Genomic DNA, 20,002 nt, shown 5'->3' with positions numbered 1-20,002 from the left:
CTCATCTAAACCCATTCACCAGCACTTGGCCCATATCCTTCAAATCCTTCCTATTAATGTACCCTTCCATATGCTTCTTAAATGTTGCAATTGTACCAGCCTCCACTACTTCCTTTGGCAGTTCATTCCATACACGTACCACCCCCTCTGTGTGAAAACATTGCCACTTAGGGATCCTTCTTAAATCTTTCCCATCTCGCCCTACACCTATGCCCTCTAGTTCTGGACTTCCCCACCCTGGGAAAAGACTTTGTCTATTTACCCTATTGTGAGAAACAGAACTTACTCACAAATCAGCCTGAGACAAAGCCTTGGAAACAAGAACAATTTATGATGGCCTTGCAAGTACCAGACGCCTCTGCAATGAAGCAGAAATACGCGCGAAAACAGAGCATGTAAGCAATCTTATTCATTTACAAGTTACAGAATCACGCCTCCCTTTTCCCATCCTATCATAAGCCAATTACCTCACTTGTGTTTTTTCTCTCTCGTTATTTTCTTACCTGGCCATCCTGTTGTCCTTGTCTGCATTCTTTGTTCCTTGTTTGTTACAGCTTGTTCTTTTATCCAGTTTCTCTTATCATACTATAAGCTTTATTGTGAAATGCCCCGCTGCTTCTTTTTGTGGTCAGCTACAACCCTTCATAGTTATTTCCTAGCTTAAAACTATTTTCTTTAAAAGACACTCCATATTCATTAAAGTCTTAGCCTTAAGTATGCTACATGCTACATGCTTCAAGAATTCCGCGACCGTTTGTATAATGTCCCACCCCCGCAACACCCCTCCCCCCACCTGCAGAAACCACATTTCTAATCTCCCACAATTCCCCCTTTTTCTTTTTCTTGAACTGTTGTTTCTGCACTTATTAAGTCTCCTTTAATCCATTTTCTTATGCTCTGCCCTCTTACGCCTTTTGGTGATGAGGTTCATAATCTTACATTTTACATTTGTGTAGTTCGTCCCTCGAACTCTAGAAACATTCTTTGACTTTCTCTTTGTTACATATCACCTGTTGATTGTAAAAGCATCTGATGATGTATTTGGGTTCCTTCCCCAAGGGATGTTATCAGTCGGCTCATTACCCATTTTAGGACATTGAACCCTACCACCAGACCCACTCATATCAATAATCCATAGATAGCTAGATTGACTAACCACCTTCCCCAACCAGTCACTCCCCAATTCCCCCATTCCCATCCTTTTTCATTCTCGTACCGATTACCGGCCTCCCTTATCTTGGCGATTTTGTCTCGCACGTGTTTGGAGATATCAGTAATGTTAGAGGAGACCTCAGGTATGTAAGTACAACATTCCTCTCCAATTAGTGCACAGGTACCACCCTCCTCTGCCAGAATATAATCCAGAGCCATCCTGTTCTGAAGAGTCGTTAGCCTAGTGGCAATCATTTTGGTCGTTATGGCTGCTACTTGGGATTGGGTTTTGGCCAACGCATCAGCAGTATTGTTGGCCAACTCTTCCAGGGAAGCCACCAACTTTTGTATTTCTTCTCCTGCTCGAGTGGTCCCATACATAGATATCAAAGTCCAGAGGAGGCGATCTCCTTCGGGTACTTTCCGGGTTACTCGCCTTCCTCCCTGTTTATTCCGAGGTATTTTTGGGGCTCTCTTTAACAGCCTCAAGTGGGGAATTATATAGGCGAGGTAGCAGCAGCCACTCCAGCCTTTCTGGCTTTGAGGCAGTGTCTGATCAACACCATATACAATCAAGCGAATGTATCTCTCCCCGGGAATAACCCAATGTGTTCCGTTTAATATTCAGGGAATGGTCGTGGCAGTGGTTTGGCCGGTGTAGACACAAGATGGTTTTCCGAATCGGAAGGCTGCGATATTATTCTGATTACAGAAACAAGTGGTATTTACTGCTCCTTTCGGGGCAGAAATTCTAAGGCCATCGATAGCACCCAGAGTTTTCGGGGCTGGTCGAGGGAACCATCCCACAAAGTTATAATTACCCCTTTCAAATCTCCACGTTGTATCATTTGAGCCCGAGTCAAATTGTTGTACATCGTTCACTTCTCTTTTGGTAAGTGGTATTACCGTGAGAGGAATTCCGATTCCCCATGGGGTGGGATCTCTGCACATACCCAACAGTCGGTATGCCCCTTTAGTTTAGCGTAATTCTGACATAAAGCGGTAAAATGATTTTTCCCACCCCACCCCCCTTGGCAGCTAGCGCCAATGCTATCATGACCATATAAAGCTGAACACTCATTTCAGCTCACAACCCTAGCTGTCTACTCCCTAACCCTTTGAATGCCAGGGAGGAGTGAGTCCGCAACACTTACAATTATCTTGGGATAGAGTTTTTTTTAACCAATCGTCTCTTATCTCAGTCCATTCTTTCTGCTCAGCTTACTTTCAGAGGGTTGTCTGTAGGATGAGCTTGCCACTCTGTTGGAGGGGAAGGAGCGTCCACAGGGCCCTTAACATGAGTGTGATGACTCTACCCTTTCTCAGCAGTTCGGACGGCTGTCTCAGTAGTCAGGAGGGTTAGGAACGGTCCCTCCCAGCTCCGGTGCAGTTTGGTATCTTTCCAGGTTTTGATCAGGATCCAATCATCCGGTTGTATCCGATGTACTGCGAACTCAAGTGGAGGTGTCTGGGTCAACAGACCCTTCTTCCTAAGGACAGACAAAGAAGAGCCGAGCGCCACAATATAGTTCTTTAAAAACTTGTCATTGAACTCTACAGTTGGTAATTGTCCTGTCACTGCCTCATCATTTCCTCGAATTAGGGTTGGCTTAAAAATAGGCACCAAGAATTCTTCGCCTTTTACTCCGGAAACCCTGAGGCTCTTGTTTGTCAATTTAACGCCGGTAGGTCTAAAACTTAGGGATGACCATGCTGTTCCCGTATCCACCAAAAATACTGCCTCCTCCCCTTCAGGTCCCACCTTTAGATTTATCAAGGGTTCCCAGTGGGTCTCAGGAGGAAGGTACTGACTCCCCTAGTCGTCATCGAAGGTCATTAGGGAAACGGTTTCCCTTTCTCGTGCTAATCCCGGGCATTCCCGTTTAAATGCCCCACTTTTCCGCAATGGTAACACCCTGCCTGCTGCCTCCTTCCCCAGGTGTCCGACCTATGTCTTTTGTGTCCTCCCCTATCCTTCCTGCTATCCCCTATCCTTCCTGCTATCCCCTGATCCCAGTCTCCTTTTTGTTATTTCTTCTACTGCCGCCACCATCATTTTGGCTTTCTGTTTCTGCTACTCGTCTTTTCACATACACTTTCTGTGCCTCATGTAACAGCTCTTCCATCTGTCTTTCACTCCATCCATCTAATTTCTGTAATTTCTTTTGTATGTCCGGCTATGATTTAGTCACAAACTGGACCTTTAAGAGTCCCTGAACTACCGGATCATCGGGATCCATTCCCGAATATTTCCTTGTGGCCTCCTTGAGCCTTTGAAGAAATGCAGAAGGGGTTTCATCCTTCTCTTGTTGTACTTCAAACGCCTTAACAAAGTTTTGTGATCTAGGTGCCGCCTCTTTAATTCCCAATATTACCATTTCCCTTAGATCCCGCATTGATTCTCTATCTTCTCTGTCATTATTTTCCCAATGAGGGTCAACATTTGGGAATTTCTGTTCTGCTGGGGCCCCTTCTTCCCCAACTGGATGTTTCTTTTCCCATTCCTATAAAGCTGCTCTCCTCATCATACCTCGTTCTTCCCCTGAAAATAACGTTGCCAAAATTGCCATCAGTTCGTTAGGCGGCACGGTGGCACAGTGGTTAGTACTGCTACCTCACAGCGCCAGGGATCTGGGTTCAATTCCCACCTCAGGCGACTGACTGTGTGGAGTTTGCACGTTCTCCCCGTGTCTGCGTGGGTTTCCTCTGGATGCTCCGGTTTCCTCCCACAGTCCAAAGATGTGCGGGTCAGGTGAATTGGCCATGCTAAATTGCCCATAGTGTTAGGTAAGGGGTATATGTAGGAGTATGGGTGGGTTGCGCTTTGGCGGGTTGGTGTGGACTTGTTGGGCCGAAGGGCCTGTTTCCACACTGTAAGTAATCTAATTCTCCCCAGGTATATAAATTAGGCCCTAGGGATTGCTCTAATTGTTCGGTGAGTCCAACTGGATCCTCTATTAAACTTTTCATTTCCTTTTTAAAGACCCTAACTTCACTGCTAGTTAAGGGAGCGTTTACATGTCTGATTATACCTTCCCCAATCGGAACCTCTCGTAAGGGGCATAATTTTATATTTCCCATTATCTCTGCCCCTCCTTTACTTGTGGTGGCTCGAGTGATTCTGAGTGCCTGAGGTTCTGCATCTTTTAGTTCAGAGTCCGTTTCCCTTTCTGTGTCTGGACTCGGTTCTACTTCGGGAGCTGTCGCCTCGTTCCGGGGAGTAGGATATGGGGACGGCAAACACGTTAAGGGATCCCGTTTTCATTTTTTTTCTGTTCTTTCCCTGATTCCTCCGTATTCATGGGACATAATTTTACTTCCTCACTCCCTATCCAGCAAGCCACATAATCTGACTTTTTTTGACTGTATGTTTCTTTCTGACTGACGTATATATTAAGATCTTGACAAAGGCAATCCTCATCGGACCCATATTTGGGCCAAAAAATACCAGGCGCCTTAATACTTTCTCTAGTCCAAATGAATCAACAATAGTTTATCATTTTAGCCTTATCTTTCTCCCGTGTCTGGCAGTTGTGTTCCCAATTTCCCAACATTCTCCCCAAAGGACTGTCGGGCGGGATATATCCCCCTTTAACGTTATTTGCAGATCGATCGTTACACAGGCAACTCCCCGTGCCTCCCATTGTTGCTAATTTAATTAATCTGGCCAATTATATGCTAAATCATGGCTGGACATACAACTGTTAACATTCAATCACCAACAAATAAATGTGCATTCAAACCGAATCACAAAGGGTTAAACTTTCTACTGGCTGTACAGCTCTTTTCTCCTTCTCTCTCATACACACACAGACACCATGTCTCACAGACACTTTGAGCTTCCTGCAACGACTCCTCTAGCTTTTGAATATTTTTCTGGATGTCTGGCCATAAGTTAGTTACGAAGTGCACCCTCAGTAGCCCCTCAGCTACTCGCCCTTCAGACACAGGCTGTTTTCCATGGACATAGGCTTAATTTTATATATCGCCAATTCCCTGTACTTTCGTACGTCCCGACCACCAAGGCAATACTTAAAGGTCTCTTTTCTTAACTTGGTCTGTGCACAGAGCTCCCTGGCCATTTCGGTGCGCCCCATCCCGTGGCAATTCCTGCAGCAAATACCGCTGCCCCCGGTCGCCCGGATATATCCTTTAAGACCTTTCCTCTTGTGCACAAGAGTTGCCCGACCGAACCCGCCGTGTCTGCCCGCCTGGTTTCCATGGTCTCCCAGTCCAGATCGTACTCGCCCAAACCGCGAACGACAAGCAAGGGAGTTGGAGATCACTGAAATCGGCGAGGTGCACCTCCCCCGCTGTCCCAAGAGTGTCGAGCGGTCGGAGTTTTCGATCCCAGATGAGCCCCCATAATTGCGAGAAACAGAACTCACTCACAAATCAATCAGCCTGAGACAAAGCCTTGGAAACAAGAACAATTTATGATGGCCTTGCAAGGACCAGACGCCTCTGCAATGAAGCAGAAATACGCGCGAAAACAGAGCATGTAAGCAATCTTATTCATTTACAAGTTGCGGAATCACGCCTCCCTTTTCCCATCCTATCATAAGCCGATTACCTCACTTGTTAGTTATTTTCTTGACTGGCCATCCTGTTGTCCTTGTCTGCATTCTTTGTTCCTTGTTTGTTACAGCTTGTTCTTTTATCCAGTTTCTCTTATCATACTATAAACTTTATTGTGAAATGTCCCTGCTGCTTCTTTTTGTGGTCAGCTACAACCCTTCATAGTTATTTCCTAGCTTAAACTATTTTCTTTAAAAGACCCTCCATATTCATTAAAGTCTTAGCCTTAAGTATGCTACATGCTACAAGAATTCCGCGACCGTTTGTACAATGTCCCATCCCTGCAACACCCCTCCCCCCACCTGCAGAAACTACATTTCTAATCTCCCACACTGATCCATGCCCCTCATGATTTTATAAACCTCTATAAGGTCATACCTCAGCCTCTGACGCTCCAGGGAAAGCAGCCCCAGCCTATTCAGCCTCTCCCTGTAGCTCAAACTCTCCAACCTGACAACATCCTTGTAAATCTTTTCTGAACCCTTTCAAGTTTCACAACATTCTTCCGATAGAAGGGAGACAAGAAGTGCACAGGATATTCCAAAAGTGGTCTAACCAATGTCCTGGACAGCCACAACATGACCTCCCAACTCCTATACTCAGTGCTGTGATTAATAAAGGAAAGCATACCAAACCCCTTTTTCACTACCCTACAACTCCACTTTCAAGGAACTATGAAAGCCTTAGTTTGATTTTTTACTTGTGTACTTGTGGAAGTTTTTAGTCCCATTACTTTTTCCATATTTTAATTCTAATCCTATAGGAATCTCATTTTACAAAATCAATGTTTGTGAAGTGGACAGAATTATTATTTTGGTTTTCTCCGGGTGCTCTGGCTTCTCCCCACCCCCCCAATCCAAAGATGTGCAGTTTAGGTGAATTGGCCGTGCTAAATTGCCCGTGGTGTTTAGGGATGTGTAGGCTAGGTGCATTAGTCAGGGGTAAATGTAGAGTAATAGGGTAGGGGAATGGGTCTGGATGGGTTACTCTTTGGAGGGTCAGTTTGGACTTGTTGGGCCGAATGGCCTGTTTCCACACTGTAGGAAATCTATGATTCTTTTTCTATGACATACAGATTATACAAGATATAACAAATAAAGCCTTGGAACCTCCAGTTCCAAAATCATTTTCCATGAATGATACAGAATTCTGTCCCTAAGAGATAATCATAATTTTACTTTTAGCCATGTTCCTTTTAGTTGGAAGTGTAAGGCAGGCCTTCTGGAGAGCTGTCTGGGACTTTAGGCTGACCTGGCCTTATCTGCCCCGGACCCTTACAGATCCATGGAACCTCCATAATTTATGGCCAAGTGGAGGTTGCCACCATGAGGCTGGAAGTCTTCTACGTGACAGACATGGAGCAGCCCACAGCCCTGAAAAATCACCATTAATTGAGTCTTTACTGATATAAATTAGACCCCCGTTCTGATCAGCAGACAGCTAACCTGCATGCAGTTCTGCCGCTCCAGGTTCGCAGCCAGGAATGTCGCTTTTTGCTATTTTCTCAGCCCTTCCCCAGCATTCCTTCTGAGTCTCCCAGCTCTCCAGGAACACCCTGTCCCCACCTTGTCTGCAAGGATCTGGTTGTGAGAGAGACCAGGATTATCCCTGTAAATTCCATTGCTGTGATGCAGATTATCTCCAGGGACTGTGCTAGCAGAAGGTTCTAACTGTAAAAAAAGTTCAGTGGAGCCAGTCCCAGCTAAATAACTGAGCCAGTACCTGAGAATGTCTTTGATGGTTCATGATTAGTGCGGACAGTCTAATGCAGATGTCTGTTTAAGATTCTCATCCACCATTGCATATATTCACCAATCTTTCTAATCTCCTCCTACCCTATAACACCCCATCAGATCATTCTCTGTGATGCTCTCAAACACACCCCTCAAGCACTTTTTCCAAATTCTCCACAATTGGTGACCATCTTAGGTTTCGGCTGGAATTTCCTATTTCCACCTTCCTGCCCCTTTACATCTCCTCCTCTATGATGCTCCTTAGAGTATACTGGTCTAATATCTTTTCATACGGCTTTGAGTCAGCTTTTGTTTTGATAATACCACTGAGACCTTTTACTGGTGAAGGTGATGGCCAAGTGGTATTATCGCTAGACTATTAATCCAGTGCGGCACCCGACACGCGGTATGTTTTAACTCTTATATTGAGCAAAGAAACTGCGAGTCGACTTTTAATAGTAATAAACAATAACGTTTAATTATTTAACCCAATTAATATTATAACAAAATACACGACAAACTGACAATTTACACGATATGGGATTTCTTTAAAGCACAAGTATTCAACCTGGCACTACACGTTCACCTTTTGTCCATCATTAACACATTTATCTTTCCCCCTCATTAACTTGCTTATATGTTTCCATCAATAACCTGTGTCCGGCTTCTCAGAGGTCAGTGCATTTACAAGGAATCTGAATGGGTTTCGTATTTAATGAGATATCGATGGGGCCTCAATACCTTAGCAGCAAAGTGGCTTCACGGTCTGTCCTGTACTCACATTTGCCCAATGACTGCTCATGTGCATTATTTCAACTACCATCTTCTTACAATAGGATGGACACTTGGGCAGAGCAACGGCAGATGGAGTTTCATCCAGACAACTGAGGAGTGATGCCTTTTAGAAAGTCTAATGCAAGAGAGAAGTATTTTATAGTTTGCTTAGGAGAATTATCATACAGAGGGATCTAGGCATAGAGTTCAACAATTCCCTGAAAGTAGCAGCACAGGTAAGTAAGTTGGTTAAGGAAGGGAATGGCATGCTTGCCTTCATGGATTGGAACATCGAGTATGAAAGATAACAAGTCATGTTTCAGCTGTATAGAACTTTACCTTTGGCCACTCCTGGAATATTGTAGACAGTTCTGGTCGTCACACTCTAGGAAGACTGTCGAGGATTTGGGGAGGGTACAGACACAGTTTTAAAAAGCTGTTGCCTGGTTTGGGTGGCATCGGCTATGAGAACGGACAAGCTTGGTTTGCCTTTACTTGGACATTGAAGGATGAGGAGTGACTTGATAGAGGTTTACAAAATTATGAGAGGCATGGATAGAATGGGTAGACTGTCTGTTAATAAGAGGACATATAGAGTCATAGAGATGTACAACACGGAAACAGACCCTTCGGTCCAACTTATCCATGCTGACCAGATATCCCAACCCAATCTAGTCCCACCTGCCAGCACCCTGCCCATATCCCTCCAAACCCTTCCTGTTCATATACCCATCCAAATGCCTTTTAAATGTTGTAATTGTACCAGCCTCCACCACATTGTCTGGCAGCTCATTCCATACACGTACCACCCTCTGCATGAAAAAGTTGCCCCTTAGGTACCTTTTAAATCTTTCCCCTCTCACCCTAAACCTATGCCCTCTAGTTCTGGACTCCCCCACCCTAGGGAAAAGACTTTGTCTACTTACCCTATCCATGCCCCTCATAATTTTATAAATCCATATAAGATCACCCCTCAGCCTCCGATGCTCCAGGGAAAACAGCCTCAGCCTGTTCAGACTCTCCCTACAGCTCATTTTTAAGATAAATGGGGTTAAGTTTAAAGGAGATGCAAGAGGGCAGTTTTTTACACAGAGGGTGGTAAGTGCCTGCAATGTACTGCCAGAGGAGCTGGTAGAAACAGATAAAAATGTTTATGAGGCCATTTTGACAGATAAGTGAATAGGTGGGGAATAGAGCGATATGGACTGCGTAGAGGCAAAAGGGTTTTAAATTACATTGGCATCATGTGTTAACATAGACATGATAGGCCGAAGGGCCTGTAATTTTAGTAGGAAACTGAGTGCTTCTTGCTAGAGAAGGAATCAGTCAGTTAAAAAGTTGATGAACCACTGAATTAAATATTGAGTGGTTTCAAAGAATATGGATCAAACATGCATGAACCGAATTGTAGCACAGCTCTACCATGATTTCACAGAATAGTGGAACACAGTGGGCAAAAAGTTGACCCATTCCTTTGATGAGTGGTACAGTAGCTCAGGGGTTAGCATAGCTACCTCAGAGTGCCAGCAAACCAGGTTCGCATTCCACCCTTGGGTGTCCGGCTGTGTGGAGTGTACACATTCCCCCTGTCTGTGTGGAGCGTACACATTCCCCCCTGTCTGTGTAGAGTGTACACATTCCCCCCTGTCTGTGTGGAGTGTACACATTCTCCCCTGTCTGTGTGGAGTGTACACATTCCCCCCTGTCTGTGTGGAGTATACACATTCCCCCCTGTCTGTGTGGAGTGTACACATTCCCCCCTGTCTGTGTAGAGTGTACACATTCCCCCCTGTCTGTGTGGAGTGTACACATTCCCCCTGTCTGTGTGGAGTGTACACATTCCCCCCTGTCTGTGTGGAGTGTACACATTCCCCCCTGTCTGTGTAGAGTGTACACATTCCCCCCTGTCTGCGTGGATTGTACACATTCCCCCCTGTCTGTGTGGAGTGTACACATTCTCCCCTGTCTGTGTGGAGTGTACACATTCCCCCTGTCTGTGTGGAGTGTACACATTCCCCCCCTGTCTGTGTGGAGTGTGCACATTCCCTCCTGTCTGTGTGGAGTGTACACATTCCCCCTGTCTGTGTGGAGTGTACACATTCCCCCCTGTCTGTGTGGAGTGTACACATTCCCCCCTGTCTGTGTAGAGTGTACACATTCCCCCTGTCTGTGTGGAGTGTACACATTCCCCCCTGTCTGTGTGGAGTGTACACATTCCCCCTGTCTGTGTGGAGTGTACACATTCCCCCCTGTCTGTGTGGAGTGTACACATCCCCCCCTGTCTGTGTAGAGTGTACACATTCCCCCCTGTCTGTGTGGAGTGTACACATTCCCCTCTGTCTGTGTGGAGTGTACACATTCTCCCCTGTCTGTGTGGAGTGTACACATTCCCCCTGTCTGTGTGGAGTGTACACATTCCCCCCCTGTCTGTGTGGAGTGTGCACATTCCCTCCTGTCTGTGTGGAGTGTACACATTCCCCCCTGTCTGTGTGGAGTGTACACATTCTCCCCTGTCTGTGTGGAGTGTACACATCCCCCCTGTCTGTGTGGAGTGTACACATTCCCCCCTGTCTGTGTGGAGTGTACACATTCTCCCCTGTCTGTGTGGAGTGTACACATTCCCCCTGTCTGTGTGGAGTGTACACATTCCCCTCTGTCTGTGTGGAGTGTACACATTCTCCCCTGTCTGTGTGGAGTGTACACATTCCCCCTGTCTGTGTGGAGTGTACACATTCCCCCCTGTCTGTGTGGAGTGTGCACATTCCCTCCTGTCTGTGTGGAGTGTACACATTCCCCCCTGTCTGTGTGGAGTGTACACATTCTCCCCTGTCTGTGTGGAGTGTACACATTCCCCCCTGTCTGTGTAGAGTGTACACATTCCCCCTGTCTGTGTGGAGTGTACACATTCTCCCCTGTCTGTGTGGAGTGTACACATTCCCCCTGTCTGTGTGGTGTGTACACATTCCCCCCTGTCAGTGTGGAGTGTACACATTCCCCCTGACTGTGTGGAGTGTGCACATTCCCCCTGTCTGTGTGGAGTGTACACATTCCCCCCTGTCTGTGTAGAGTGTACACAATCCCCCTGTCTGTGTGGAGTGTACACAATCCCCCCTGTCTGTGTGGAGTGTACACATCCCCCCTGTCTGTGTGGAGTGTACACATTCCCCCCCTGTCTGTGTAGAGTGTACACATTCCCCCGTCTGTGTGGAGTGTACACATTCCCCCTGTCTGTGTGGAGTGTACACATTCCCCCCTGTCTGTGTGGAGTGTGCACATTCCCCCCTTTCTATATGGAGTGTACACATTCCCCCCGTCTGTGTGGAGTGTACACATTCCCCCCCTGTCTGTGTGGAGTGTACACATTCCCCCCTGTCTGTGTGGAGTGTACACATTCCCCCTGTCTGTGTGGAGTGTACACATTCCCCCCCTGTCTGTGCAGAGTGGACACATTCCCCCTGTCTGTGTGGAGTGTACACGTTCACCCCTGTCTGTGTGGAGTGTACACATTCCCCCCTGTCTGTGTGGAGTGGACACATTCCCCCTGTCTGTGTGGAGTGTACACATTCCCCCCCTGTCTGTGCGGAGTGGACACATTCCCCCTGTCTGTGTGGAGTGTACACGTTCCCCCCTGTCTGTGTGGAGTGTACACATTCCCCCTGTCTGTGTGGAGTGTACACATTCCCCCCCTGTCTGTGTGGAGTGGACATATTCCCCCCTGTCTGTGTGGAGTGTACACATTCCCCCCTGTCTGTGTGGAGTGTACACATTCCCCCTGTCTTTGTGGAGTGGACACATTCCCCCCTGTCTGTGTGGAGTGTACACATTCCCCCTGTCTGTGTGGAGTGGACACATTCCCCCCTGTCTGTGTGGGTTGTCTCTGGGCGCTCTGGTTTCCTCCCACAGTCCAAACTTGTGCAGGTTAGGTTGACTGGCCATGGGAATAACAGGGATGTGATGACCTTCATACGGTCAGTGTGGAGTTGATGGGCTGAATGGCCAGCTTCCACACTGTAGGAATTCTAAATGACCTCCTCTTGTAGAGAGAGAACAAGTACAGCCTCAAGACTCAATGAAGTATTTTTGAATGATAGATCTGGTCCAGCTGCCACTCTGTGGTCCTCCAGGCCCTCTGGTGGCACAGTGGCTAAGTCCCTACCCCTAGACCAGGAGGTCTGGGTTCAAGTCCCATTTGCTCAGAGATGTGTAATAACAGGTTGATTAGAAACATAGGTTAAATGGTAGAGCTCTCTTTGCGGGTGGCACGGTTGCACAGTGGTTAGCACTGCTTCCTCACAGCACCAGAGACCCGGGTTCAATTCCCGACTCTGGTGACTGCCTGTGTGGAGTTTGCACGTTCTCCCCGTGTCTGTGTGGGTTTGCTCCGGGTGCTCCAGTTTCCTCCCACAGTCCAAAGATGTGTGGGTCAGGTGAATTGACCATGCTAAATTTCCTGTAGTGTTAGGTTAGGGGTATGGGTGGGTTGCAGGTCGGTGTGGACTTGTTGGGCCGAAGGGCCTGTTTCCACACTGTAAGTAATCTAATCCACTGAATTGAATTGAATTTATTGTCACGTGTACTGAGACACAGTGAAAAAGCTTTGTCTTGTGAGCAATACAGGCAGATTGTAGAGTTAAGTAAATAATAGATAAACAATGGCAAAAACTAAAACACGGGTACAGGTGAATGTTTGTGAGTCCATTCAGTATTCTAACAACAGTGGGGTAGAAACTGTTGCAAATCCAGCTGGTGTGTGTGTTCAGGCTTCTGTACCTTCTCCCCGATTGGAGAAGGAATCAGTCAGTTAAAAAGTTGGAGAACCACTGAATTAGATATTAAGTGGTCGAGGTTGGAGAAAAGTGAGTGATGCAGCTAGTTCTCTGAGGCCAGATGGTGTCAGAGTGGGACATTAACAGGCACCAATCAATCAGTTCATTGAACCACGTTTCATTGACTCATTGGTTTTTTTTTCAAAGCTGTCCTCATTCCTGATAAAGAAACCAGGATTGAAAACTGGTCTGTGTTTGCGCTGGACTCCTGGTCAGCCGCTAATGGCATTCCCTTTGTTTCATTGTGCAGCCGCCAGTAAATTCTTCAGCGCAGCCTGCGCTCCAGGGGCAGGCACCTCCTTCCCCAGTCTGTGCCGGCTCTGCCAGGGCAAGAAATCCTACAACCGGCACAGAAATTACTTCTGTGAGACGACTGACAATGAGCCTTACTACGGTTCTGAAGGTGCACTCAGGTATGTGATCCCGAATGCAGGTTTCTACAATGCCAATTAGTTTGGGACATGAGCCTGGGATTGTGGGTCTCGGATTGTAGGGTATGATTCTGAATCTTACATTTTTTGTTTTGGGTGTTCTCTACTGTTAATGTCCCTCAATAAGGTCACATCCAGGTCACAAAGTTTGTTGGCTGTGAGTGACCAGAGCTTGTGGAAGCACCTCTCACTCTACAGAGCACAGAACGGTTAGAAAAGCTGCCTTTGGACAAAAGGCTAAACTACAGCCTCACCTACCCTCCAGATCGACAGAAAAGTGGTGACACAGTGACCCAGTGGTCAGCACTGCTGCCTTGTCACAGAAGGTGATGGCCTAGTGGTATTATTGCTTGGGCTGTTAATCCAGGGACCGATATAAAGCTCTGGGGACCTGAGTTCAAACCTTGCCAGAGCAGATGGTGGAATTTGAATTCAATAAAAATCTGGAATTAATGATGAATGAAAATCCATTATTGGAAAAACCCATCCAGTTCACTAAAGTCCATCCTTGCCTGGCCCCATGTGAGTCCAGACAGCACAGCAATGTGTTGACTCTTAACCACCACTTTGAGCAAGTATGGATGGGCAATACATGCTGCCTGCCCAGTGACACCCTCATCCTGTGAAGGAACTAAAAGAGAAACAACGCCAACTTTCCGGGTTCGATTCCAGCCTCGGGTGACTGCCTGTGTGGAGTTTGCACATTCTCCCCGTGTCTGTGTGGGGTTTCCTCCCACAATCCAAAAATGTACATGTTAGAGTGAATTGGCCGTGCTAAATTGCCCATAGTGTCCTAGGATGTGCAGGCTAGGAGGATTAGCCCTGCCAAATGCAGAGCTACAGGGATAGAGTAAGGCGGGGGGAGGGGTGTGTGTCTGGGTGGGATGTTCAGTGCAGGCTCAATAGGCTGAATGGTCTGCTTCCATATTGTAGGGATTCCATGACTCTCTGATTCCTGATGAAGGGCTTTTGCCCGAAATGTCGATTTCGCTGCACTTTGGATGCTGCCTGACCTGCTGTGCTCTTCCAGCACCACTGATCCAGAATCCTCCCATCTCTGCGTTCTGAACCCAGTGGAGTTCTTTCTGGTGCCTTGGCCAATATCCATCACTAAAACAGACTCTGTGATCCCTTATCTTATTGCCTTTAGTGGAACCCCACTGAATACAACTGATCTATCGTGTTTACATTATCGTAATAGCTGCTCTTGTCATAAATGCTTCTCCTTGATACCACTGCAGTCACCCTCGACTCTGTAAATTAGTTTTGTCATACACTAGATACCAACGATGTGTAGGTGTCTTGCATATCCGTATGCAGGTATCTTTGTTTTAACCCTTCATTTTGGTCTTGATTTGGATCAGCAGACAGTACACTGTCAAAGTCTGGTTGAAGATTTGTAGCTCGGGTGTCCGTTGTTGTGGTTCTGTTCGCCGAGCTGGAAGTTTTTGCTGCAAACGTTTCGTTCCCTGGCTAGGCAAAGGTTAGAACATACAGCCCTACCACAAATCCAACCCAAACTCTGGATCAGATACGTCGATGACACCTTTGTAATCATCAAAAACACAGAAATAGAAAAAACACACCGAATCATCAACGCCACATCACAGGAATACGATTCACGAGAGAAGAGGAAAAGGATAGCCAACTCCCATTCCTAGACGTGTTAGTAGAGAGAACACCCAACGGAGAATTCACCACAAGGGTACACAGGAAACCAACACACACAGACCAAGTCCTAAACTATGAAAGTAACCACCCCAACACACACAAACGAAGCTGCATCAGGACACTATTCAAAAGAGCCACAACACACTGCAGTACACCAGAACTGTGAAAAGAGGAAGAGGAACACCTATACAAGGTATTCGCCAAAAACGGATACCCGCGCAACTTTATCACCAGATGCCTAAGAGATAGACCACGGAACGAGGACATGCCACAACCAAAAGGACTAGCCACTCTACCATACGTCAGGAGCGTCTCAGAACTGACAGCCAGACTACTGCGACCCTTAGGACTCATAACAGCACACAAGCCAACTTCCACACTCAGACAACAACTCACTAGAACAAAGGACCCAATAGCCAGCACGAGCCAAACTAACGTAGTTTACAAAATACCATGCAAGGACTGCACAAAACACTATATAGGACAAACAGGAAGACAGCTAACAATCCGCATCCATGAACATCAGCTAGCCACAAAACGACACGACCAGCTATCCCTAGTAGCCATACACTCAGACAACCAGGAACGTGAATTTGACTGGGAAAACACTACCATCATAGGACAAGCCAGACAGAGAACAGCCAGGGAATTCCTAGAGGCATGGCATTCATCCACAAACTCCATTAACAGACACATAGACCTGGACCCCATATACAAACCACTACAGCTGAAACTGACACCCGGAAGCGACAAGAACATCCATCAACAGACACATCGACCTGGACCCCACATACAAACTACTACAGCTGAAACTGACACCCGGAAGCGGCAAGAACAAACCACTATAAATACCGGAAGAAACATCAAAGCAGCGCTTCACAGGAGGCTCCAATAGCACTGATGATGTTCCCTAGGCAGGGAACGAAACGTTTGCAGCAAAAACTTCCAGCTCGGCGAACAGAACCACAACAGTACAGTGTCACACTGGAATGTGAGGGCAGAAGGAATGGGCTTAGTCAGGAGTGGCATCACGAGATCACTTGGCCAGATGAACCTGATCTCTAGCCAGGTAATCGCACTTGTGTAGAATAAGACATAATTCCACTTTTACGTCAGTGCTAAGCAGTTTTTGAGAGCACATTGATGCCCCGGCACAGGATGCCAATGGGATTGTGATTCGGGAATATGCGAGCCCCTCAATCCCTCTTCCAGGTATGCGTTAAAATGATACTGAAAGGTTAAGGTTAAAAGCTGGGCTCCTTGGCATTATTCGGAGCTAGGGCAATCTTATTGTACAGTGCACTCTTAACATCTTCCATAACAGCCCAGCATGGAAAGAAGGAAGGTGTGTGTGTGTGCGTGTGTGTGTGCATGTGTGTGTGGATCTGTGTATGTATGTGCATTCGTGTGTATGAGAGAGTATGTGTGTATGTGAGATTGTGTGTGTGTGTGTCTGTGTGTGTGTATGTGTGTGTGTGAGAGAGAGAATATGTGTGTGTCTGAGTGTGTGTGTGTGAGTGTGTGTGTGTCTGTGTGTTAGAGTATGTGTGTGAGTGTGTGTGCATGTGTGTGTGTCTGTGTGTGTGTATGTGTATTCGTGTGTGAGGGAGTATGTGTGTGTGAGACTGTGTGTGGGTGTGTGTGTATCTGTGTCTATGTGTGTGTCTGTGTGTGTATGTGTATGTGTGTGCGTGGGTGTGTATGTGTGTGTATGTGTGTGTGTGTGCGAGAGATTATGTGTGTGTGTCGTGTGTGAGTGTGTGTGTCTGTGTGTGTGTATCTGTGTATGTGTGTCTGTGTGTGAGTGTGTGTCTGGCTGTGTGTGAGAGTGTATGTGAGTGTGTGTGTGTGAGAGAGTGTGTGCGTGTGGGTGTATGTGTGTGTGTGTCTGTGTATGTGAGAGAGTATCTGTGTGTGTGTCTGTGTATGTGTGTCTATGTATGTGTGCCTGTGTGTGTGTCTGTGTGTGTGTTTGAGTGTGTGTGAGTGTGTGTGTGTGTGAGTGTGCGCGCGTGGTTGTATGTGTGTGCGTGTGTCTGTGTGTGAGAGATTGTGTCTGTGTGTGTGTCTGTGTGTGAATGTGTGTGTGTGTCTGTGTGTGTGTGTCTGTGCGTGAGTGTGAGTGTGAGTCTGTGTGTGTGTGTCTGTGTGAGTGTGTGTGAGTGTCTGTGTGTGTGTGAGTGTGTGTCTGTGTGTGTATCAGTGTATGTGTGTCTGTGTGTGTATGTGTATGGGTGTGTGTGTGTGTCTGTGTGTGTGAGAGAGTATGCGTATGTGTGTCTGTGTGTGTCTGTGTATGCGTGTCTGTGTATGTGTGTCTGTGTGTGAGTGTGTGTGTGTCTGTGTGTGTGTCTGTGTGTGTGTGTGTCTGTGTGTGCATGTGTATGTGTGCGTGGGTGTGTATGTGTGTGTATGTGTGTGTGAGAGAGAGAGTATGTGTGTGTGTCTGTGTGTGAGTGTGTATCTGTGTGTGTGTGTCTGTATGTGTATGGATGTGTGTGTCTCTGTGTGTGAGAGAGTATGCGTATGTGTGTCTGTGTGTGTCTGTGTATGTGTGTCTGTGTGTGAGTGTGTGTGTGTGTGTCTGTGTGTGAGTGTGTGTGTGTGTGTGGGTGCCTGTGTGTGAGTGTGTGGGTGTCTGTGTGTGAGTGTGTGTGTATGTGTGTGTATGTGTGTGTGTGTATGTGTGTCTGTGTGTGTGTCTGTGTGTGAGAGTGTGTGTGTGTATGTGTCTGTCTGTGTGTGTGTCTTTGTGTGTATCTGTGTGTGAGACTGTGTGTGTGAGTATGTGTGTCTGTGTGTGCATGTGTATGTGTGTGCGTGGGTGTGTATGTGTGTGTATGTGTGTGTGTGTGAGAGAGTATGTGTGTGTGTGTCTGTGTGTGAGTGTGTATCTGTGTATGTGTGTCTGTATGTGTATGGATGTGTGTGTGTGTCTGTGTGTGTGAGAGAGTATGCGTATGTGTGCCTGTGTGTGTCAGTGTATGTGTGTCTGTGTGTGAGTGTGTGTGTGTGTCTGTGTGTGAGTGTGTGTGTGTGTGTGTGGGTGCCTGTGTGTGAGTGTGTGGGTGTCTGTGTGTGAGTGTGTGTGTGTCTATGTGTGAGTGTGTGTGAGTGTGTGTGTATGTGTGTGTGTGTGTATGTGTGTCAGTGTGTGTGTGTCTGTGTGTGAGAGTGTGTGTGTGTGTGTCTGTCTTTGTGTGTGTCTTTGTGTGTATCTGTGTGCGAGACTGTGTGTGTGTGTGAGTATGTGTGTCTGTGCGTGAGAGTGTGTGTATGAGTGTGTGTCTGTGTGTGAGAGTGCGCGCGTGGGTGTATGTATGTGCGTGTGTCTGTGTGTGTGAGAGATTATGTGTGTCTGTGTGTGAGTGTGTGTGTGAGTGTGTGTGTGTCTGTGTGTGTGTGTCTGTGCGTGAGTGTGAGTGTGAGTTTGTGTGTGTGTGTCTGTGTGTGAGTGTGTGTGTGTGTATGTGTGGGTGTATGTGCGTGTGTCTGTCTGTGTGTGTATGTGTATGTGTGTGCATGTGTGTGTGTGAGAGAGTATGTGTGTGTCTGTGTGTGAGTGTGTGTCTGTGTGTGTATCTGTGTATGTGTGTCTGTGTGTGTATTTGTATGTGTATGGGTGTGTGTGTGTCTGTGTGTGTGTGAGAGAGTATGCGTATGTGTGTCTGTGTATGTGTGTCTGTGTATGTGTGTCTGTGTGTGAGTGTGTGTGTGTCTGTGTGTGAGTGTGTGTGTGTGTGCCTGTGTGTGTGTGTGTATATGTGTGTGTGTATGTGTATGTGTGTGCGTGGGTATGTATGTATGTGCGTGTGAGAGAGTATGTGTGTGTGTGTATCTGTGTATGTGTGTCTGTGTGTATGTGTATGGGTATGTGTGTGTGTCTGTGTGTGTGTGAGAGAGTATGCGTATGTGTGTCTGTGTATGTGTGTCTGTGTGTGAGTGTGTGTGTGTGTCTGTGTGTGTGTGTATGCCTGTGTGTGCCTGTGTGTGAGTGTGTGTGTATGTTTATGTGTATGTGTGTGTGTGTGTCTGTGTGTGTGTCTGTGTGTGAGAGTGTGTGAGTGTGTGCATGTGTGTCTGTGCACGTGTGGGTGTATGTGTGTGTGCGTCTGTGTGGGTGAGAGATTATGTGCATCTGTGTGTGTATGTGTGTCTGTGTCTGTGTGTTTCTGTGTGTGAGCGTGTGTGTATGTGTGTGTGTATCTGTGTGTGAGTGTGTGTGCGTATGTCTGTGTGTGAGTGTCTGTGTGTGCATGTGTATGTGTGTGCATGGGAGTGTGTGCATGTGTGTGTTGGTGTGTGTGTGTCTGTGTGTGTGTGAGAGAGTATGTGTGTGTGAGTCTGTGTGTGTCTGTGCATGTGAGTGTGTATGGGTGTGAGAGAGTATGTGTATGTGTCTGTGTGTGAGAGTGTGTGTGTGTGTATGTGCGTGCGTGTGTGTGTGTGCATGTGTGCCTGTGTGTGTGTGTGTGTGTTTGTGTGAGAGTGTCTCTGTGTATGTAGGTGTGTGTGCGTCTGTGTGTGTGTGAGTGTGTCTGTGTGTGTGCGTGGGTGTGTGTATGTGCGTGCGTAGGTGTGTGTGTATGTGTAAGAGTATGTGTGTGTGTCTGTGTGTGTGTCTGTGTGTGAGAGTTTGTGTATGTGTGTGTGTCTATGTGAGCATGGGGGTGTGTGTATGTGTGTGAGAGGGTGTGTGTGTGTCTGTGTGTGTATGTGTGTGTGGGTGTGTGTGTGTCTGTGTGTGTAAGAGTGGGTGTGTGTGTGAGAGAATATATGTGTGTGTCTGTGTGTGTATGTGTGTGTGTCTCTGTGCGCGTGGGTGTGTGTATACGTG

At 46.9% G+C, this 20,002-nt stretch overlaps 1 protein-coding gene across 1 annotated transcript in view; it reads left to right on the top strand.

Moving 5' to 3' along the window:
* The window catches only part of LOC132827255 (melanotransferrin-like), a 426,978-nt gene that overhangs the window by 27,565 nt on the left and 379,411 nt on the right, over positions 1-20,002 (top strand). The window contains exon 5 of the mRNA XM_060843879.1: positions 13,314-13,476. Coding sequence (XP_060699862.1) covers positions 13,314-13,476 — 163 coding nt within the window. The remainder of the gene's footprint in view (positions 1-13,313; positions 13,477-20,002) is intronic.

This window comes from Hemiscyllium ocellatum, chromosome 24 (assembly GCF_020745735.1).
Source record: "Hemiscyllium ocellatum isolate sHemOce1 chromosome 24, sHemOce1.pat.X.cur, whole genome shotgun sequence".
Taxonomy (NCBI): domain Eukaryota; kingdom Metazoa; phylum Chordata; class Chondrichthyes; order Orectolobiformes; family Hemiscylliidae; genus Hemiscyllium; species Hemiscyllium ocellatum.
Note: the sequence above shows the minus strand (reverse complement) of the source record. Positions and strands in the feature narration are given on the sequence as shown.